This window comes from Rhincodon typus, chromosome 31 (genome assembly GCF_021869965.1).
Source record: "Rhincodon typus isolate 14 chromosome 31, sRhiTyp1.1, whole genome shotgun sequence".
Lineage (NCBI taxonomy): Eukaryota > Metazoa > Chordata > Chondrichthyes > Orectolobiformes > Rhincodontidae > Rhincodon > Rhincodon typus.
In genome coordinates, this window is record NC_063362.1 from 24202058 (window position 1) to 24221263 (window position 19206).

Consider the following 19206-nt stretch of genomic DNA (forward strand, 5'->3'; position numbering starts at 1 on the left):
ATTTGTCGGTCCATTGGCCCATTTGATCAAGGTCCCCTTGTACTCAGATAACCGTCTTCACTGTCCACTACACCACCAATTTTGGTGTCATCTGCAAACTTACTAAACACATCTCCGACATTCACATCAAAATCATTTACGTAAATGAAGAAAAGCAGTGATCCTTGTGGTACATCAATGGTCACAGGCCTTCAGTCCAAAAAACAACCCTCCACCACCACGCCGTGTCTTCTACCTTCAAGCCAATTTTGTATTCAATTGGCTAGCTCTCCTGATCCCATGTGACCTAACCTTACTAACTAATCTACAAATACTTGGATAGAACCTCATGTTGACACGAAGTTGACATGTACATTTTCCCTTCTTACACACAGGCACATCAAGCACAACAGTATTTTCACAGACATGTTTTCATCTAAAGCATTGACAGTAGTGAAAGCACTTTGAGACGTGTTCCACCTCAAAAATAGGTCACTGGAATTACTGTTTTCCAAGACATTTGATTCTTACAACGAGGAGATGGGAAGTAGCCTCCATTAAGCCATTTCGAATTAGGTTTCAGAAATAGATATCCTTCTTCAGCTCATTGAATCTATTGTCACATACCAAATCCTAAATCTGAATGCAATGTTATGGAATGTATTTTCTGAAGTTTCACAAGTCATTGATAGATAATTAAATAGATTTCATTTGATGATCCACACACTCCTAGCCAACCTTGGCCATTTTCAAAGTTGTGCCATTATTAAACGCTTGGACATTCTTTGGAAATCACAGATCAGAACTATATACAATCATCCACCATATGGAGGTTTTGGAGGCACTTTGAAAAGTGCATGAACACACAAGCAAGGTGCTAAACTACCACATCATCTCTGCAAAAACTTTCAAACAAACAAGTGATCTTGTCTGTGTACCTCCAGTAATGACGGGTCCTTGTATGAATTGGCATGCAAAATTAAATTCTCAGACAAAGACAAAAAGGGCAAATAAACATCAATTTATATATTACATATTGACAAAGCAGAAAGCAATTAAAAATAAATCATCTGTTTCAAATATGCAGCGAATGCAGGTAATTAAATAAACAGCTAGCTAGCTCTCAACAAAAGAACAAAAACAACATTCTGCATTCAATTATATGTATTGTCCAGTATGCCTTTAAAGTTCAGAATTTACAAATGCAGCTTACCTTTTACTGCATTAAATACTTAATTAATGTGGCTATCTAGTTCATCTAGAATATGTTTACACTGCATATGACTGCAGTTTTTTGTACTGATGAGTGAGAGCTTTGAATACATAATAATGCAGTCTTTTGAATGCCTGTCACATAGGAAAAGCTCATTATCCAGACAACTTCAAACCTAGGTCATGAACAGGATACGAGCCATTATCCTGACAATGCGGCCTCCACCTTAGGTCATGCACAGCCCATCAGTCACTACCTGATAGCATAGCTTAAATGCCAGCAAATGTGCAATTAGCCTGACAATGCAGCACAAAATCAATACAGAATCACAAATCATCGCCAGTCTCAAGTCAGCTTTTGGATCATAGTCATTATCCTAACAAGACAGCCTGAAAACCAGATTACATATAGACAGCTCATCCATTATCTTGACAATACCTTAAAATGGGAATATGTAGAAGACAATCATGATCCTCACAGTATAGTCTCAGCCCCAGGTCAAACACAGGATTCTAATTAACTTGCCAATACTGCTTCAAATCTCAACTGAAAAGCAAATCACTATCCTTCCATTGTTTCAATATAAAACTTAACAGTCTCCACAGGTGAAGAGTAATAAGCTTTCTTTTACATTATTCTTCTCTTTTATCTGCTTTCTCATAAAACCACTGAATATTTTGAGGGCTACCTGGCTCATCAGGCTACCTGGCTCAGTGGATTCTACTCCATTTGTAAATTGGGAACATGAATATCGAAGAAAGTTTGACCATACAACATGTTGCAACTGGGCCTGACACTGACCTCACCCAACAGCCTGCAATTTCCATCAGCAATTCCAGGTTTTCTCTCTTGCCATATCCAGATGCCAATGCCTATTGCAGCAATAGAGCATGAGTTGATGATCACAATTAAGAATCCCTGGTCTAGGTGGCTACTTTTATTAATTGAGCCAGCAGGGAAATATCTAATTTTGTTTCACAATGAATTCCTTTAGTCTTTACAGTGAAAGATGCAAAAAACAGTGAACCCCAAATACTGACCTCAACTTTTAAACCCTACTCTTCTCACGTGCAAATTACATCTTGGTTTTATCCCATCTTATCTCTGCCAGTTCGAGACTTGCATCTCAACTTTCCAATTCTAGATTACTACTCATTCCTTCACTGAACGACTTTCTGATCCTACTTTCAAACCCACCACCCTGAAAACATCCAACTGAGACGCTCTCCCTTAGTCTCAGTTGTCTTCTTTAAATTGAATTCTTTCATGTTCCCTTCTATAAATTATATCAGGGCATTTTTTTTTACATTTTGTGCATGGAACTCTAAAATGTTGAAGATTGGCAGGGGCCAGAATAAGATCAACCTATAATGATAACTGGTCAGAGAAATCTCAGCAGTCTCCTGTAGTGTAAGCAATTTTCAAACACCAGATTCCTGCTTTCTTCAGTAAAGTGTAGACGGATGAAGTTTTCTTTCTAAGCATGCTTTTCAAAATACATGCAGGCAGAACATAAAACGAATGAAACTAGCAAAATGTAACAGAAGAGGAAAAGGGACAAATTAAAGGAATCTTCACCAGTTGAGGGAAAAAGACATGAACCATGGTAATTTTTTCTACCTTGTCTCGCAGCGAGAATGTACCCGGTGACCGAGCAAACAAGAACTGGTTCTTCACTTTCAGTTTACCAAGGTTTGCCACAATCAGCTGGTTTGATTTGGAGCTTTCTGGAATCAGGAGGACTGGAGCACCAGCCTCTATATCAAGTAGGATCCGAGAGGCTCTCTGTGCCTTGTCTCGCACCTGGAATCAACAAAACAGATGAGAAATAAAGAAAACTGTCCCATTCTATATATGGATTAAAATTTGCAAAAACTGAGTCCTATGAAAAGGGTACAAATACATAGGTCAGCCAGTATCTGTAATGGGGACAACAAGGTTTCCATTTTAGGAACAGCATTCCAACAGAACATTAATAATCATCAATTGCTTTTACAGTAGCTTCAACAAGTTTCACATATTCTACAGAGTCGAATGAACACTGAAAGGGTTAGTTTTATGCAGAATACCTTGTGTTTTGTCTCATCTTACTAGAGTGTTCAAACCACAACTTGTGGTCAAACATGCAAGCTACAAACTCTGACAACCGAGCTGACAAAGTTCAAATAACTCTATTTCTGTTACATAATGATTTGCCAGATCTGAATATCCTGACCACTGTTGCCTCATTGCAGAACAATCTTATATTAGAATACCAAAAAAATCTCTTAGGACATAAAGCAATTAATTTTAATATTTTAATGTTTAATTTTAACATTTTAACCTTCTCAAGCTCTGTTACAGGCACATAAGCAATGATCAAAGATTTGGGTATTCCAGTTACCCAATTCTACCTCATGGATACACATTCTAGTTGTTTGCACCACTTACACTACCGGATAATCATAAATTAGACAAATCATAACTGTTCCTGTTCACTCAAAACTTCACTGTCCCACACCTGTTCCTCACCCCTGACAATCTCATTACCAATTTGCCTTGACTAGCTTCTCGCAACTTGCGCTGCACCACAGCTCTTCAGCCCTCGGGTTCTCCATTAATGTGCATTCCCCCATCTCCCTGCACCACCAATGAGTTGCCTTACCCTTACCGTTTAAAACTTTCACACTAAATTCCATTGGTCCTCATTTGTTGGGCTCATCAAATGCTTTTATAAATTATGTAACACAACTCCAATTATAAAATAAAGTAAAGTGTTACACTGTATAGCTCATTTGCTGATTATTGTACTATACTGTAACTTCATACAATTCTGTGCCATGAGGCAATACATGTGGCCATTATGGAGACTTGGATAACACGGGCAGGAATGGTTGTTGGATGTTCCGGGGTATAGATGTTTCAATAGAAATAGGGAGGGAGGTAAAAGAGGTGGGGGAGTGGGCATTGCTAATCAGGGATGGTATCACAGATGCAGAAAGGGAGGTCATGGAGGAAGGTTTCTCCACTGAGTCATAATGGGTGGAAGTCAGAAACAGGAAAGCAGTCACTTTATTAGGAGTTTTCTATAGACCCCCAGTAACAACAGAGACACTGAGGAACAGATTGGGAGACAGATGTTGGAATGGTGCAAAAGTAATAGGGTTGTTGTCATGGGCGACTTCAACTTCCCTAATATAGACTGGAACCTCCTAAGTGCAAATAGTTCGAATGGAGCAGATTTTATCAAGTGTGTCCAGGAAGGATTGCTGACTCAGTATGTAAATAGGCCGACTAGAGGGGAGGCCATATTGGATTTGGTGCTTGGCAACGAACCAGGTCAGGTGCCAGATTTCTTGGTGGGAGAGCATTTCGGTGATGGTGATCACAACTCCCTGACTTTTACTATAGCCATGGAGAAGGATAGGAGCAGACGGTATGGGAAAGTATTTAATTGGGGGAGGGGGAAATTACAATGCTATTAGGCAAGAACTACGGAGCACTAATTGGGATCAGATATTCTCAGGGAAATGCACGATAGAAATGTGGAGATTGCACAGGGAGCAGTTGCTACAGGTACTGGATAGGTTTGTCCCACTGAGGCAAGGAAAGGATGGTAAGGTGAAGGAACCTTGGATGACAAGACATGTTGAACACCTAGTCAAGAGGAAGAAGGAAGCTTACTTAAGGTTGAGGAAGCAAGGATTGGACAGGGCTGTAGAGGTCTACAAGGTAGCCAGGAAGGAACTGAAGAATGGACTTAGGACAGCTAGAAGTGGGTATGAGAAAACCTTGACGCGTAGGATCAAGGAAAACCCCAAGGCTTTCTATACTTATGTGAGGAACAAGAGGATGGCCAGAGTGAGGGTAGGGCCAATCAGGGACAGTGGAGGGAACTTGTGTGCGGAGTCAGAGGTGGTAAGGGAAGTCCTTAATGAATACTTTGCTTCAGTATTCACCAGTGAGAGGGATCTTGACGTTTGTGAGGATAGCATGAAACAGGCAGATATGCTTGAGCAGGTTGTTGTTAGGAAGGAGGATGTGCTACAAATTTTGAAAAACATGAGAATAGATAAGTCCCCTGGGCCAGACAGGATATACCCAAGGTTGCTACAGGAAGCGAGGGAAGAGATTGCTGCCCCTTTGGCAATGATCTTTGCGTCCTCACTATCCACTGGAGTACTACCAGAAGATTGGAGGGTGGCAATCTACTCCCTTGTTCAAGAAAGGGAATAGGGATAATCCTGGAAATTACAGACCAGTCAGTCTTACTTCCGTGGTGGGCAAATTATTGGAGAGGATTCCGAGAGATAGTATTTATAATTATTTGAAAAAGCACAGTTTGATTAGAAATAGTCAGCATGGCTTTGACAGGGGCGGGTCATGCCTCACAAGCTTTATTGAATTCTTTGAGGATGTGACAAAACACATTGATGAAGGCAGAGCAGTGGATGTGGTGTATATGGATTTTGGCAAGGCATTCGATAAGGTTCTACATGGTAGGCTCATTCACAAAGTAAGGAGGCATGGGATTCAGGGAAATTTGGCTGTCTGGATACAAAACTGGCTGTCCAATAAAAGACCAGAGGGTGGTAGTAGATGGAAAGTATTCAGCCTGGAGCTCGGTGACCAATGGTGTGCCTCAGGGAGCTGTTTTGGGACCTCTGCTCTTTGTGATCTTCATAAATGACTTGGATAAGGAAGTGGAAGGGTGGGTTTGTAAGTTTGCTGATGACACGAAGGTTGGAGGAGTTGTGAAGAACGTGGAGGGCTGTTATAGGTTGCAATGGGACACTGACAGGATGCAGAGCTGGGCAAAGTGGCAGATGGAATTCAACGCAGAAAATGTGAAGTGATTCATTTTGGAAGGTTGAATTTGAATGCTGAATGCAGAATACAGGGTTAATGGCAGGATTCTCGGCAGTGTGGAGGAACAGAGGGATCTTGGGATCCACGTCCATAGATCCCTCAAAGTTGCTACCCAAGTTGAGAGGGTTGCAAAGAAGGCGTATGGCATGTTGGCCTTCAGTGGCAGGGGAATTGAGTTTAAGAACCATGGGATTATGCTGGAGCTCTATAAAACTCTGGTTAGACCACACCTGGAATATTGTGTTCAGTTCTGGCCACCTCATTATAGGAAAGATGTGGAAGCTTTAGGAGAGGGTGCAGAGGAGATTTACCAGGATGCTGCCTGGACTGTAGGACAGGTCTTATGAGGAAAGGTTGAGGGAGCTAGGGCTTTTATCGTTGGAGCGAAGAAGGATGAGAAGTGACTTGATAGAGGTTTACAAGATGTTGAGAGGCGTAGATAGAGTGGATAGTCAGAGACTTTTTCCCAGGGCAGAAATGACTATTACAAGGGGGCATAATTTTTAGGTGATTGGAGGAAGGCATAGGGGAGATGTCAGAGGTAGGTTCTTTACACAGAGAGTGGTGGGCGTGTGGAATGCGCTGCCGGCAGTGGTAGTGGAGTCAGAAACTTGAGACTTTTAAACGACTCTTGGATAGGCACATGGAGGATAGTAAAATGTAGGGTATGCAGAGTAGATTGATCTTAGTAGGATAATAGGTTGGCACAACATCGTGGGCCGAAGGGCCTATACTGTGCTGTACTGTTCTATGTCTTTGCACTGTCATTGTATTTGGCAATATCAGCAATATTAGCAGGTGGTTGGTCCACTGTTTGCGACTCATTGTCACAAATTGACATCATGGAGTCACTAGGCGGAATCCTTTTGTGACCTGAACGACGTGGTCTATGGCAAAGAATATAGAAGAACTGTATGAGAAGTCAGGCGAGACCTCTCTCGATTCGGAAGCGACCAGACGCATTTTCAAACAGAGTTCCAGGCGTCAAGATGAGATTCTCACAAGGGAGCAGCAAGATGCCTAAGAGGAATTATTGCTTGTTGTCAACCTCATTAACTCTACATTTCATCTCATTAACATGCAGCTTCCTATTCTATCACCCTCCACAAGGAAACTAGCTGTCAATAAAATTCTGCCATGCAAGTCAGAGCAGGTACCCAGCAACTTCAGCTTGCTGCTTGCACCTCTAGATCATCTTGTAATATATTTCAATTTCCAAAAGGAAAGGCGTTCAATAAGGTACTGCATATAAGGCTACCTAATAACATAACAGCTCATGGTGTTGGGGGTAGTATATTAGCATGGATAAAAGACTGGCTAATTAACTAAATGGAGCAGCAAGTTGGGATTAAAGGGGCCATTTTCAGAATGGCAGCCTGTAACTTGTGGAGTGCCACAGGGATCAGTGTTGGAGCCACAACTCTTTACAATATATATTAATGACTTGGATGAAAGAAGAGAATCTACGATAGCAGCAACATCTCAGGGCACAAGCCAGGGCACCTGCCATACCTATCACTACCCCCACGCCTCATCCAACGATGCTGGCATCCAAAAGCTACCTGCCCCCCCAGGATGCTCATGTCACCTGTCAAATCTGCATTTTAAAGCTGTACTTCACGGCACACCGGCAATTAGTTTCGATATGCTGTTGTAAAGACACTTTGCGTTCAGGGACAGGCATCCATCTCATAGATTGAACTGGGCTGTTCCCTTGTTTTCTTATTTTTCACCTACCTTAAGGCTAGCTGGATGCTCACAGCATCTCTGTCTTGCATGCCTTTTTACACTTTGCTCCCTGCACAACCCCCCCTCAGGCCAGAGGTAACAGACTCAAATTATTTGGTCTTCCCTTTCAATCAGTGCAGTCACAAAGCAAGGATGCTTGTTATAGTTGTCAGCAGGTCCTCATCAATACAATACTGGTACCCTTCACACAATGGGGTTCCAGTACAGTAAGTCAAGAGAAGCCTCCAATATCAGTTGAGGAGTTTGGTCATGGTCATTTGGCCACACAGGGAAGTTAGTTAGTCTGCATCAACCTTCCAAAGGGCATTGCACCCAGACCCAGCCCACCACCCTATCCCCGTAACCTCGCATTTACCATGGCTAACCCACCTAGCCTACACATCTCTCGTCACTACTGACAATTTAGCATGGCCAATCCACCTAAGCTGCACATCTTTGGACTGTGGGAGAAAATCTGAGCACCCAGAGGAAACCCACGCAGATGCGGGGAGAATGTGCAAATTCCATGTAGACAGTCAGTGCTGCCATCATACTGCCCTTTCTCGGAATAACTTTCTCAGAAAGGGGTATCAAATAATTTTCTTTTGATATCTTGGCTAATATTGCAACCTCGCTGCAAGTTAACATTTGCTATTTGTCTCCTGATCTCTGAGTAACATTTTTCTCCTTGAGATATTCTACTTCCTTCCACACAGTCATGTCGGTATTACAAACTTCGCATTCGATATACAAAACTATTCAAAATGATGAAAAACAAGTAATATGGCTTAAGTTGCATTAAAGACTTTCTGCACTTAGAATTCTCTGAGGAGATAACAAGCAAGATAAATAAAAGGGGAACCACCATACGTAATGTAGTTAGAGCTCCAAAAGGGAAGGCGTTTGATTAAGGCTGCTTAATAAGATTCGAGCTCATGGTGTTGGTAGTAGTAAATTAGTCACAATTATTTCCAATATACATTAATGTCTGGGTTGACAGAAGTGTAAATACTATTGTCAAGATTGTGGATTACACAAAAATAGGTGAGAATCTGAGTGGCGGGGATGGCAATGAGGGAGATAGACAGGTTAAGTGAGTAGGCAAATATTTGGCAGATGGAATATAATGTGGGGAAAATGTGAGGAAGGAAGAATAGAGGAACTGAACATTATTTAAGTGGAGAAAGATGGCCAACAGTTGCAGCACATGTAAATGGGGCTTCTTGTGCATAAATCACAAAAAAGCTAGCACACAAGTTCAGCAGGTAATAGGGGAAGCAAGTGGAGCATTAGCTTTTATTTCAAAGGAAATGGAGCATAAAGATAGGGAGGACTTGCTAAAATTATACAAGGCACTTGTCAGACCACACCTGGAAGAGTGTAAGCAGTTTTGAATCGCTTGTCTGAGGAAAGGTAAACTGAATTGGAGGCAGTCCAGAGAAGCTTCACATGGTTGATTTGAGATATAGAGGGAGCACTATGCTGACTGCGGTATGAACATTGCTGTCAAGACTACAGCTAACTTCTGAAGTTCTGAGGAAGGTCACTGGACCTGAAATGTTAATTGTTTTCTCTCAACAGATGCTGCCAGATCTGCTGAGCTTTTTCAGCATTTGCTGTTTTTTGTTTGATTTCTAGCATCCATTTCTAGCTGTTCTGCAACAACTATTTGTGCAATTCAGAAATGTCTACAAGCTGGCAGAATGCTAACTGGACTGTCATTCTGAAAAATATGATAATCAGCAACTGATGCTCACTCCATTGTCACATCCCAAAACTTATCTTTGTTTTCAAACTGAAAAACTAGTCAAGAACTGTAATTTTTTTTGTTGTTCCAAAACTTTGGAATTCACCTTCAACATAAGTAGTTATTTCCTCATCACTTCAGGTTTCCTACAGTTTCTTTATTATGTAGAAGAACAAAAATGTGGAATTAGGTTTCTGAAGCAGTGTCTATTTCCATGACAATCCCCAGCCACATTTACTGCATTAACACATGACCTTGACTTGATCCAAGGACTTTTTTTTGTTCATGTCACCAAACAAAGCTCAAGGATCAGCTCCCTTTAATCCCTTTGCTGGCCTACAATGTCAATGCAATACTATTTATTGTGGAACAAAGAAGTTGAATTCACATAGTGCCCAAAGGCCTCGATACATCCCAATGCACTTCACAGTCAATTAAGTGCTTCTGAAGTGTAGACACTGTAGTAATGTCAGGAAATTGCTGGTGGTATTCTTCATGAAGCCAACTCTACAAGCATTCAGGTTAAACACCTGAAAAATCAACTATGATGCAATGGACAGTGGGCCTGCATGGCTGAAAAGCATCTCTCCTGCCAGATCCTATTTTGTCAAACTTTATTCCTGGGAAGGATAAAGAGAACATAACAAGGGCACTCTGAAGCTCTCTTTAAACTGCAGTAGCACTGGCATTAATGACTGCAAAGTTTGTTACCAAATATTCAAAAATATGACAATTTATGCACTTTGGCTTTGAGCCAAAACACCTTAATGAAGAGGCAGAGCAGAGGCAGAGGTGGTCAGAAAAATCCAAGGGTCAAGAATAGGCCTGTCCAAATTACAGAAGACCCGTGGCTGAAACTCAGAACCTTGTGTGAATGCCATCCTCAAGTTGAAGGATGGCTGACAACGACTCAGGAAAATGCAGCAGTTATTATGCATGTTGCATGGTCTCACAAACAACAACAACTAGCCGATCTGGTTTGCCATGATGATCATGGGAAAATTGAAGCAGATTGAAAGAACTGCATGTTCTTCTACTGATAGTGCAACAGGATCTTTTATTGCACCTGAGAGGGCAAGTGGATTCTTCTACATCCCCATCTCATAACAGTCCACTGGAGTGTACCCAACATCTATGATCAACAAAACTTGTCACAACCACCCAAAAGTGACACCTATCTTTAATGCATATTACAGATAAATATTTCCTCCCTGACAGAGATAGCACTGGGTTGCTCAATCATTCCATAAAGAAACTAACCCACCACCAGAAAATCTCAAGGTGATCTTTCAATACACAATAAACAGTTAGGTCTATAATTTGATAATGTGACCTCGTGGTTGAAAAGACTGTTTAATCCACAAAATATTTAGTCAGTTGGGCCTTTGGATCAAACAACACATTTGTAGTACTCTGTGCCTGAACCATATAGAATTGCTGGTTATTCACAGGATGATAGTTAAACTGCATCTGGTTTCGATTAGCATTATTCTCAGAAATTCTACACAGTGGAATTATTGCCAGCATCACAAGAAAATTCCAGAGTGAAACTATGTGATGTTTAATACTTGGCTCAGAAGGTTACTGTCAAGTCTAGCACAACACTGGAAAATAGGTTCATCCACACAGCTATTTGTACCAATTTACACATAAATAGTTCCCAACTATGCTGAGGGACACTGCTGACATTGGCAACTTTATCTGCAATCCAATGACCAAGAAAATTAAAAATAGAAAATGTTGGAAATACATAAGACATCTACAAGCATCTGAAAAGACAAAGTTCAAATTTCTGAGTAAGGATTCTTTTGATCTGCATCTCTTTTAAGGGTGAAATGAGATGTAAAGAAAAGGCAACTTGCTAGGAGTTCATAACTGCTGTCACAAAGAGGCATTTGTTAGAGGTGAGATAGTAGGAACTGCTCTCCACCTATCCTCTCCTCTATCCCTCTCCACCTATCCATCTTCTATCCGCCTCCCACTCTCTCCCTATTTACTTTAGAACCCCCTTCCCCTCCCCCTTTTCTGATGAAGGGTCTAGGCACGAAACGTCAGCCTTTCTGCTCGGCCTGCTGTGTTCATCCAGCCCTGCATCTTGTTGTCTTTGTTAGAGGTGAGTTTGTAATAGATAATTTCTACAATTATCAAAATATGAAGAGAAATTAATAAATATAGAGAATTATGAATGCTGACTTTAAAGACTAATAATGGAATAATAACAAATGGGATACAGTAATCTTCCATTAAATCAACATTTTAAAAATTGTGATTAGATGCTGTCACCATGTTTAGTACACTAACAGGGCTGGAAAAGCACACAAACTGGAACCCCAACTTTATCTGCTGTCATGAAGTTCAAAAATAAAAACAAAATGCTGGTATCATTCAGCAAGGTTCAAAAGCATATGTGGAGAAAGAAACAATTAATATTTCAAGTATGCGATATTTCATCAAAACTCAGGTGATCTCTAAAAGCAAGATGCACAAGGGCAGCAGATGCAAGGCAACACCAGCACCTGAAAGTACTGCTTCAAGTCTCACACCATCCCAGCTTGGAACTACATCACTAATTCTTCACTGCCGTAGCATCATAGCCTGGAATTCCCACCCTCTAACCGCACTGTGGTTTTATCTACACTATACTGCCTGGTATGGGGGATTTTAGCTATGAAGAAAGGTTGGATAGACTGGGTTTGTTTTCACTGAAATGCAGGAGGTCAAGGGGCAATCTGATAGAAGTTTAAAACATTGTGAATAGCATGGATAGAGTGAAAAGTGTGAGGCCTTTCCCAGGGTGGAGGAGTCAATTACTAAGGGACACAGGTTCAACGTCACTCGGTGTGGTGGGGGGGGAAAAGTTTACACCAGATGTGCAAGGCAATTTTTCCACACAAAGTGTGGTGATAGGAAGAACTGCCAGAGGTGGTGGTGGAAGCAGACACGATACAGCATTCAAGCAGCATCTGGATGAGTATATGAATAGGACAAGAACAGAGGAATGCGGATCCTGTAGGTGAAGACAGTTTCAGTACGGAAAGGCAAAATGTGTCAGGGCAGGCTTGGAGGGCCGAAGGGCCTGTTCCTGTGCTGTTTGTTCTTTGTACATGGACTTCAGCAGTTCAACAAAATGGCTCATGGCCTCCTTCTCAAGGGTAATGAAGAATGAGGAATAAATGCTGAGGTTGCCAGCAACGTTTACATCCCAAGAATGAATTTTTAAAAAGTGGTAGTCCATTGATATTGTCCTGTGCATATTCACACATTATTACAGTACCAGATATCTTCACACTGATAATATATGGGCTATGTTCACACTTACACTGTAGTGGGTATATTAGAATCATAGAATGATTACGGTAGAGGAAGGCCATCCAGTCTATCAGATCCATTCTAAATTTCTGTAAGAGTAACATAGCTAGTCTCACTTATTCAGACTGAGATGTGCCCACAGTAAATGGGGTGTAGCTGTTTCAGAAGGTGGCTCACTGCTACCTGCTCAATGTGATAGGCAGTAAATGTGGCCTTGTCAGCAATGCTCATATCTTAAAAAATGGATTCATAAAAAACTCAGTGTTACTTTAAAATTAGTAGTGACAACTCATTTTTAATCACCGTGTACAAGCTACTTGCTTTTTTTTAAAACATTTAAAACTAAATTAAGCTAAAAGATTAAATCAAGCCCTTTAATCTTTTCAATGGCCATGGCCCAAGGCAAAAGCCACATATACCAGGTTTCCTGTAAGGAACAATTTGAGAGTGGCCTGCATGGCACCATCAGGTTGCTGTGTGGTTGTGTACATGTACAGCTTTATTGGCAGGAATATTGACAGGAGCACCATTTGGAGAATCTAGATCCATGTCAGTCTGCGTTCCTTTACTTTTTGGAAAACTTCTTTCCCTAATATTAGTGTCTTTTTCAGATCTTCACTGTCTTTGCACTTCTCGCTCCCAATTTATTGGCCCGAGTTTATTTGTTTCTTTCATTCTTTTTCAAAAAAAATTCTTCCAAGGGATAATATGCTTAAGTGCTTCAATGCATATAGGAAATGAGAAAACAAAAAACAGAATAGCAAGTTAAATACAAATCCATCAGGGAGACAGGAGAACAAATACAGCAGCAGCAAGTAAATAATGCACTGTTTTCACTGAAGGGAGGGTTGCTGCAGGATACGAGTCCAGTTTCATACCCACCACATCGTTGCTAGGGTATCAGTGGAAAGCGTTAGGGGAAAGTGAAATTTCCATCCACATTAACTGTGTAAAACACCCAGCTGGGCAATTAACAATTCTGGACTAGAAACTGAGTGAGAAAATATCTTTAGCAGCAGCCCTCAAGTTGGTATGAGAGGACTTCAGGAATGGATCTGCAAACTTAGCAGTGAGAATAGCTGTAGGAGCAGCACATGAGGGAAGGGTTGCAAGTTGCAGAAACAATCTGTTCCCTTCCAAATTGGATTAAACACAGATAATGCATTTGTGCCATAAAACATTTAGGAAGTACCCAGTTCTTGCGTATTTGTCACTTAATAAAAGTAGTGCTACAGACTGAAGGGGCAGGCTAAGTTCTTTAGATAAAAGGCCTATTTTTTAAACATAATTTTCCCTATAGTTTACTGACACCAATACATGAAATCAGATTAGTGGGATAATTGTATTTGAAGAAATCAGGAAAAAATGGCACAAGAAACTGGAATAGGGCAAATATGCTCAGGTAAATGAATGCATAGCTCTAAAAATGATGTGGGAGACATGGATTCCAGTTCATTGGACACTGGTACTAGTACTGGGAAAAGTGAGATCTCTATCTTTGGGACGGTATGCACCTGAACTACACTGGGACTGGTGTTCTAAGTGAGTGAGTAACTAGGAAAATAGAAAAGGTTTCAAACTAAGTAAGGGGTTGAAAGATCAAACTTGGGTAGACGTAGCAAATCAAGAGATAGGAGGACAGCAAAGTAGTAATATGGAAACGAAGATAAGAGAATTGCAGAAAAGGACTAAGTAAAGACCTTACAATACACCAACAGTCAAGACTGGATGTTGCAAAGGTAATAAAAAAAACCTAAAAGCTCTTCATCTGAATGCACATAGCATTCATTATAAACTAAATGAGTTAAAGTAAATCAATATGATCTGGTAGCCATTACAGAAACATGGCTGCAGGATGACAAGCTTTAAGTACTGAATGTTGAGAAGTATATGACATTCCAGAAGAATATGAAGCCAGGTAAAGCTGCAGGGATACTGCTTTTAATAAAAGATGACATTGGTGCCATTGTTCAAGATGACCTTGGTTCAGGAAATCAAGATGTAGAACTGCTTTGGGTGTAGGCGAAAAATATTAGAGGAACAATGCAATTAGTGGTCTTAACAGGTTCCTAATAGTAACCACAATGTTGGTTCAAGTATACAGGAAACATTGGATGTTTGTGATACAAGAACAGCAATAATCAGTGATTTTAATCAACACATAAATTGGAAAAATCAGATTGACAATGGTAGTCTGGGTGAAGTGTTCAAAGAATACTATTGAGATAATTTCTTACAACAGCATGTTCTGGAACCAGCTAGACAGTCGATTATATTAGACTTGGCATTGTATAATGAAACAGGATTAATGCATGATCTCAGAGTAAAGGCACCTTCAGGCAGCGATCACAATATGATTGAATTTTACATCTAGCTTGAAAGGGAGAAGAGTGGGTCTACGATTATTATTTTAAACTTAAATAAGGGTAACAATATAGGCACGAAAACTGAGCTAGCTGAAGTGAACCGGCATACTAGGCTACAAGATAAATCAATACACAAGCAATGGCAACTATTGAAGGAGATATTTCAGTATATTCCTACGATAATAAAAAGTTGCAAAGGGAGATCCCATCATCTGTGGTTAATGAAAGTAGTTAAGGAAAGCATCAAACTTAAGGGACAAGCATATATTATGAGTCGTAGGTCAGATGATTGGTCAAAATATAAAGAACTGCACAGAATAACAAAAAGTAAACCAGAAGAAATTACAACATGAGAGGAAGCTAGCTAGAAATGAATAGCAAAAGTTTCTACAGGTGAATAAAAGGGGAAGGGGTAAATAAAGTGAGTTTTGATTCTACAGTGAGAGAGATTTGGGAGTTAATGGTACATAATAAGGAAATTATGGATGGACCATCAGTAGGGAAGCAATCCCCAACAAACTGATAAAACTGTGGGAGGATCTTGATGGGCTTGATCCTCGAGTCTTAAAAGAGGTGGCAAATGAAGTAGATGGGTCAGCATTTTTTTTTCAAAATTTGCTAGATTCTGGAAAGGTTCCATCAGACTGGAAAGTAGCAAACATAATTTGTCTCTTCAAAAGGAGAGACAAGTAGAAAACCATTAGGAAACAACAGAACAGTTAGCTTGATGTCTGTCATGGGGAAAATTAGAATCGATCATTGAGGGGTTTATAGCTGGGAACTTTGAAAAATTCAAGATAATCTGGAAGAGTCAGCATGGTTTTGTGAAAGGGAAATCATGTTCAACCAAATTACTGGCATTCTTTTAAGGAGTAGAATTGCTATGGATAAGGGGGAACTTAATAACATACCATACCTAGTCCTCCAGGAGGCATTTGACAAGGTGTCACAAAATGTTATTCCACAAAATAAAAGCACATGGTGTAGGAGGTAACCTGAATTTAAAAAATTCAATCAGCTCATTGTTAGAAAAGAATATGGATCAATTAGTACTTTTCTGATCAGCAGGTTGTAACACTGGGGCCCACAGGATCTATCTTGGGGCCTCAATGCTAAGCCATTACTTAAATGAGGGGAACAAACGTATGGTAGCTAAATTTGTAGATGACACAAAGATAGATAGGAAAACATGGATGTGAAGAGGTTGCAGGATGATATGAATAGGTTGACTGATTGGGAAAAAATCTGGCAGAGGTCTAGGCAAGGCAATCAAAGGTTAACATAAGTCCTGTGGATGAGAATATGGAATTTGAAACACAAACAGATCAGTCATGATCTCACTAAATGCTGGATCAGGTTTGAGGGGCCAAATTGCCTCATTCTGCTGCTAATCGTATATCCATATTTACGAGATGTGAAAAAACACAGCAATGTTACAGAGAATTGATCTGAAGCTACTTTGCAGGAATACAGATGATAAAGCAATAAAATACTGATCTTCTTCACAACAATTGGATTCATCTTGGAATCTGACTCATATTTTAAAAAATGCAAACTTAGTTGGGTTGCTTCCAAAGTAAAGCTCTGGAGCAAAATGTCAAAAGAAAATCTAGTGCGGAGTAAAAGAAAACAGTACAATTAATCAAGAAGCTGCAAGCTTCTTTATCATTAAACTTGGCAGTTTGCTAAATACCTACTGCTTCATTTCATTATCAATACATAACCAGCAGTTCAACAGCACAGTACATCCAGGCTATTAGCCTGCATAACTTAATTCCACTATGTTAACTTATTGACCTCCATTTCCCAGTTCTTGTCGGCTAAAAGCAAACAAGTGATTGCCTGCCTGACAGTCTGTCACACAAGACAACTAACCAACATACGAGATAATCCTGTCAAGGGTGATAGACGATTACATATAGGAGCAAGATCAGTCTATTTGGCCCATCGAATCAGCTCCAACATTTGATCATGGCTGATATGCTTCTTAACCCTATTTCCATGCCTTCGCCCCGTAGCTCATGATACCCTTACCAATCAAGAACCTATTTCTGTCTTAAATACACTCAATAACTTGGCCTCCTCAGCCTTCTGCAGCAATAAATTCCACTGATTCATCACCCTCTGAAATCCTTCCTCATCTAGAGGGATCGTCCCTTCGTTCTGAGGCTGTGCCTTTGGGTCCTGGTCTCTCGTACCAGTGAAAACATATTCGCCACCTCCACTCAATCCAGGCCCCTCAGTATTCTGTAAGTTTCAGTGAGATCCCCCCCATCCTTCTAAACTCCAAGTACAGACCCACAGTCTTCATATCACAAGCCTTTCATCCCCTAGGATTCTTGTAAACCGTCTCTGGAACCCCTTCGACGTCAGCACATCTTTCCTCAATCATGAGATCAAAAAAGGCTCAGAATATTCCAATTCGGTTTGATAAGAGCTTGATACAGCCTCAGAAGTACATGTCTACTCTTGGATTCTAGCCCTCTTGAAATGAATGCAAACAATGCATTTGCTTTCCTAGCTACCAACTGAACCTACATGTTAACCTTAAGAGAATCCTGAACTTGGACTCCCAAATCCCGCTGTGCTTCAGATTTCCAAAACCGTTCCCCATTTAGAAAATAGACTATGCTTCTATTCTTCCTACCAAAGTACATACCTCACATTCTCCTACATTGTATTCCATCAGCCACTTTACCCACTCTCCTAGCCTGTCAAAATCCTTTGGCAGCCTCCCCACTTCCTCAACACTACCCTTCTCTTCACCAATGCTTGTTTCACCTGCAAACTTAGCAACAATGCCCTCAGTTATTCATCCATATTGTTAATGTATAACATGAATAACACAGACCCGTACAAAACTCCACTAGCCACTATCCGCTATCCTGAAAAAAGACCTTTATCCCTATGTTCTGCCTTTTGCCAGTCATCTAGTCCTCTTTCCATCTTATTACCTTGTCCATAACACCATGGGCTCTTATTTCGCAGTCTCCTGTGACGCACCTCCTCAAAGGCATTCTGGAAATTCAAATACATCACATCCACTGGCTTTTCTTTGTCGAACTTGCTCATTAGCTCCTCAAAGAATTTAACAGATTTGTCAGGCATTACCTTCCTTTGACGAAGTTATGCTGATTCAGAACTATTTTACCATGCACTTCCAAGTATTCCACAATCTCATTCTTACCAATGGACCGTAAAATCTTACGGATGACTAACTGGCCTATAATTTACCGCCTTCCTCCCTTCTTAAACGGGAATGCTATATTAGCCATTTTCCAGCCCTCTGGAACCCTCCCTTACTCCTGTGTTTGCTGAAAGATCAGCACCAAAGTCTCCACAATCTCCTCTGCTATCTCCTTCAGAACTCTGGGATGTAGTTCACCTAGTCCAGGTGATTTATCCACCTTCAGATCTTTCAGCTTCCACAGCACCTTCTCCTTATTGATGGCAACTGTACTCACCTCTGCGACCTGGCTCTCTAAGTTCTGGGATTGGATTGGGTTTCCACTGTGAAGACTGATGCAAAGATGAACTGTCATATGGAGGTTTACAAATATTTTCACACCATACAATGACGGTAGCAACATTTAGACACAAAGACCAGAATCATGTTTTTCTCAAAGGCATAGCCAGAACTGCTTCAAATCAGTGAGATATACAAGCTTTTGAACAAAGCACAATTCCCTAAAACTGAACACCTGAATAAAAAAAAATGAAATAAGGTGCACAATGAATTATTGGCGTTCAGCTGCCCTGATACAGAAACACTTCGATGGTATTCTATTTCCCTTTCATAAAACAGTGCACTCTGAATTCTTTAAGTATGTGAAATCTAGAAGAAATCCCAACTCTCTCAGCATGGCTATATGATGAAGTAGCGTACAACTGAGTCATCCAGATAAGAAGATACCAGGGTTGTGCTGAGTGAATTGATATCAACTAACATAGCTGCTGCTGTATTGCAACTGGCTTCAGTGCCTTTGAACTGGAAAGGAAAGCAAGCCAGAGTTAGT

General features: G+C 40.6%; 1 protein-coding gene across 2 annotated transcripts in view; it reads right to left on the reverse strand.

Annotated features, from left to right (window-relative positions):
* Window positions 1-19206, reverse strand: part of vps13d (vacuolar protein sorting 13 homolog D) — a 259288-nt gene that overhangs the window by 176112 nt on the left and 63970 nt on the right. For both annotated transcript variants that reach the window (XM_048615025.1, XM_048615024.1), the window contains exon 24: window positions 2813-2995. In XM_048615025.1, coding sequence (XP_048470982.1) covers window positions 2813-2995 — 183 coding nt within the window. The remainder of the gene's footprint in view (window positions 1-2812; window positions 2996-19206) is intronic.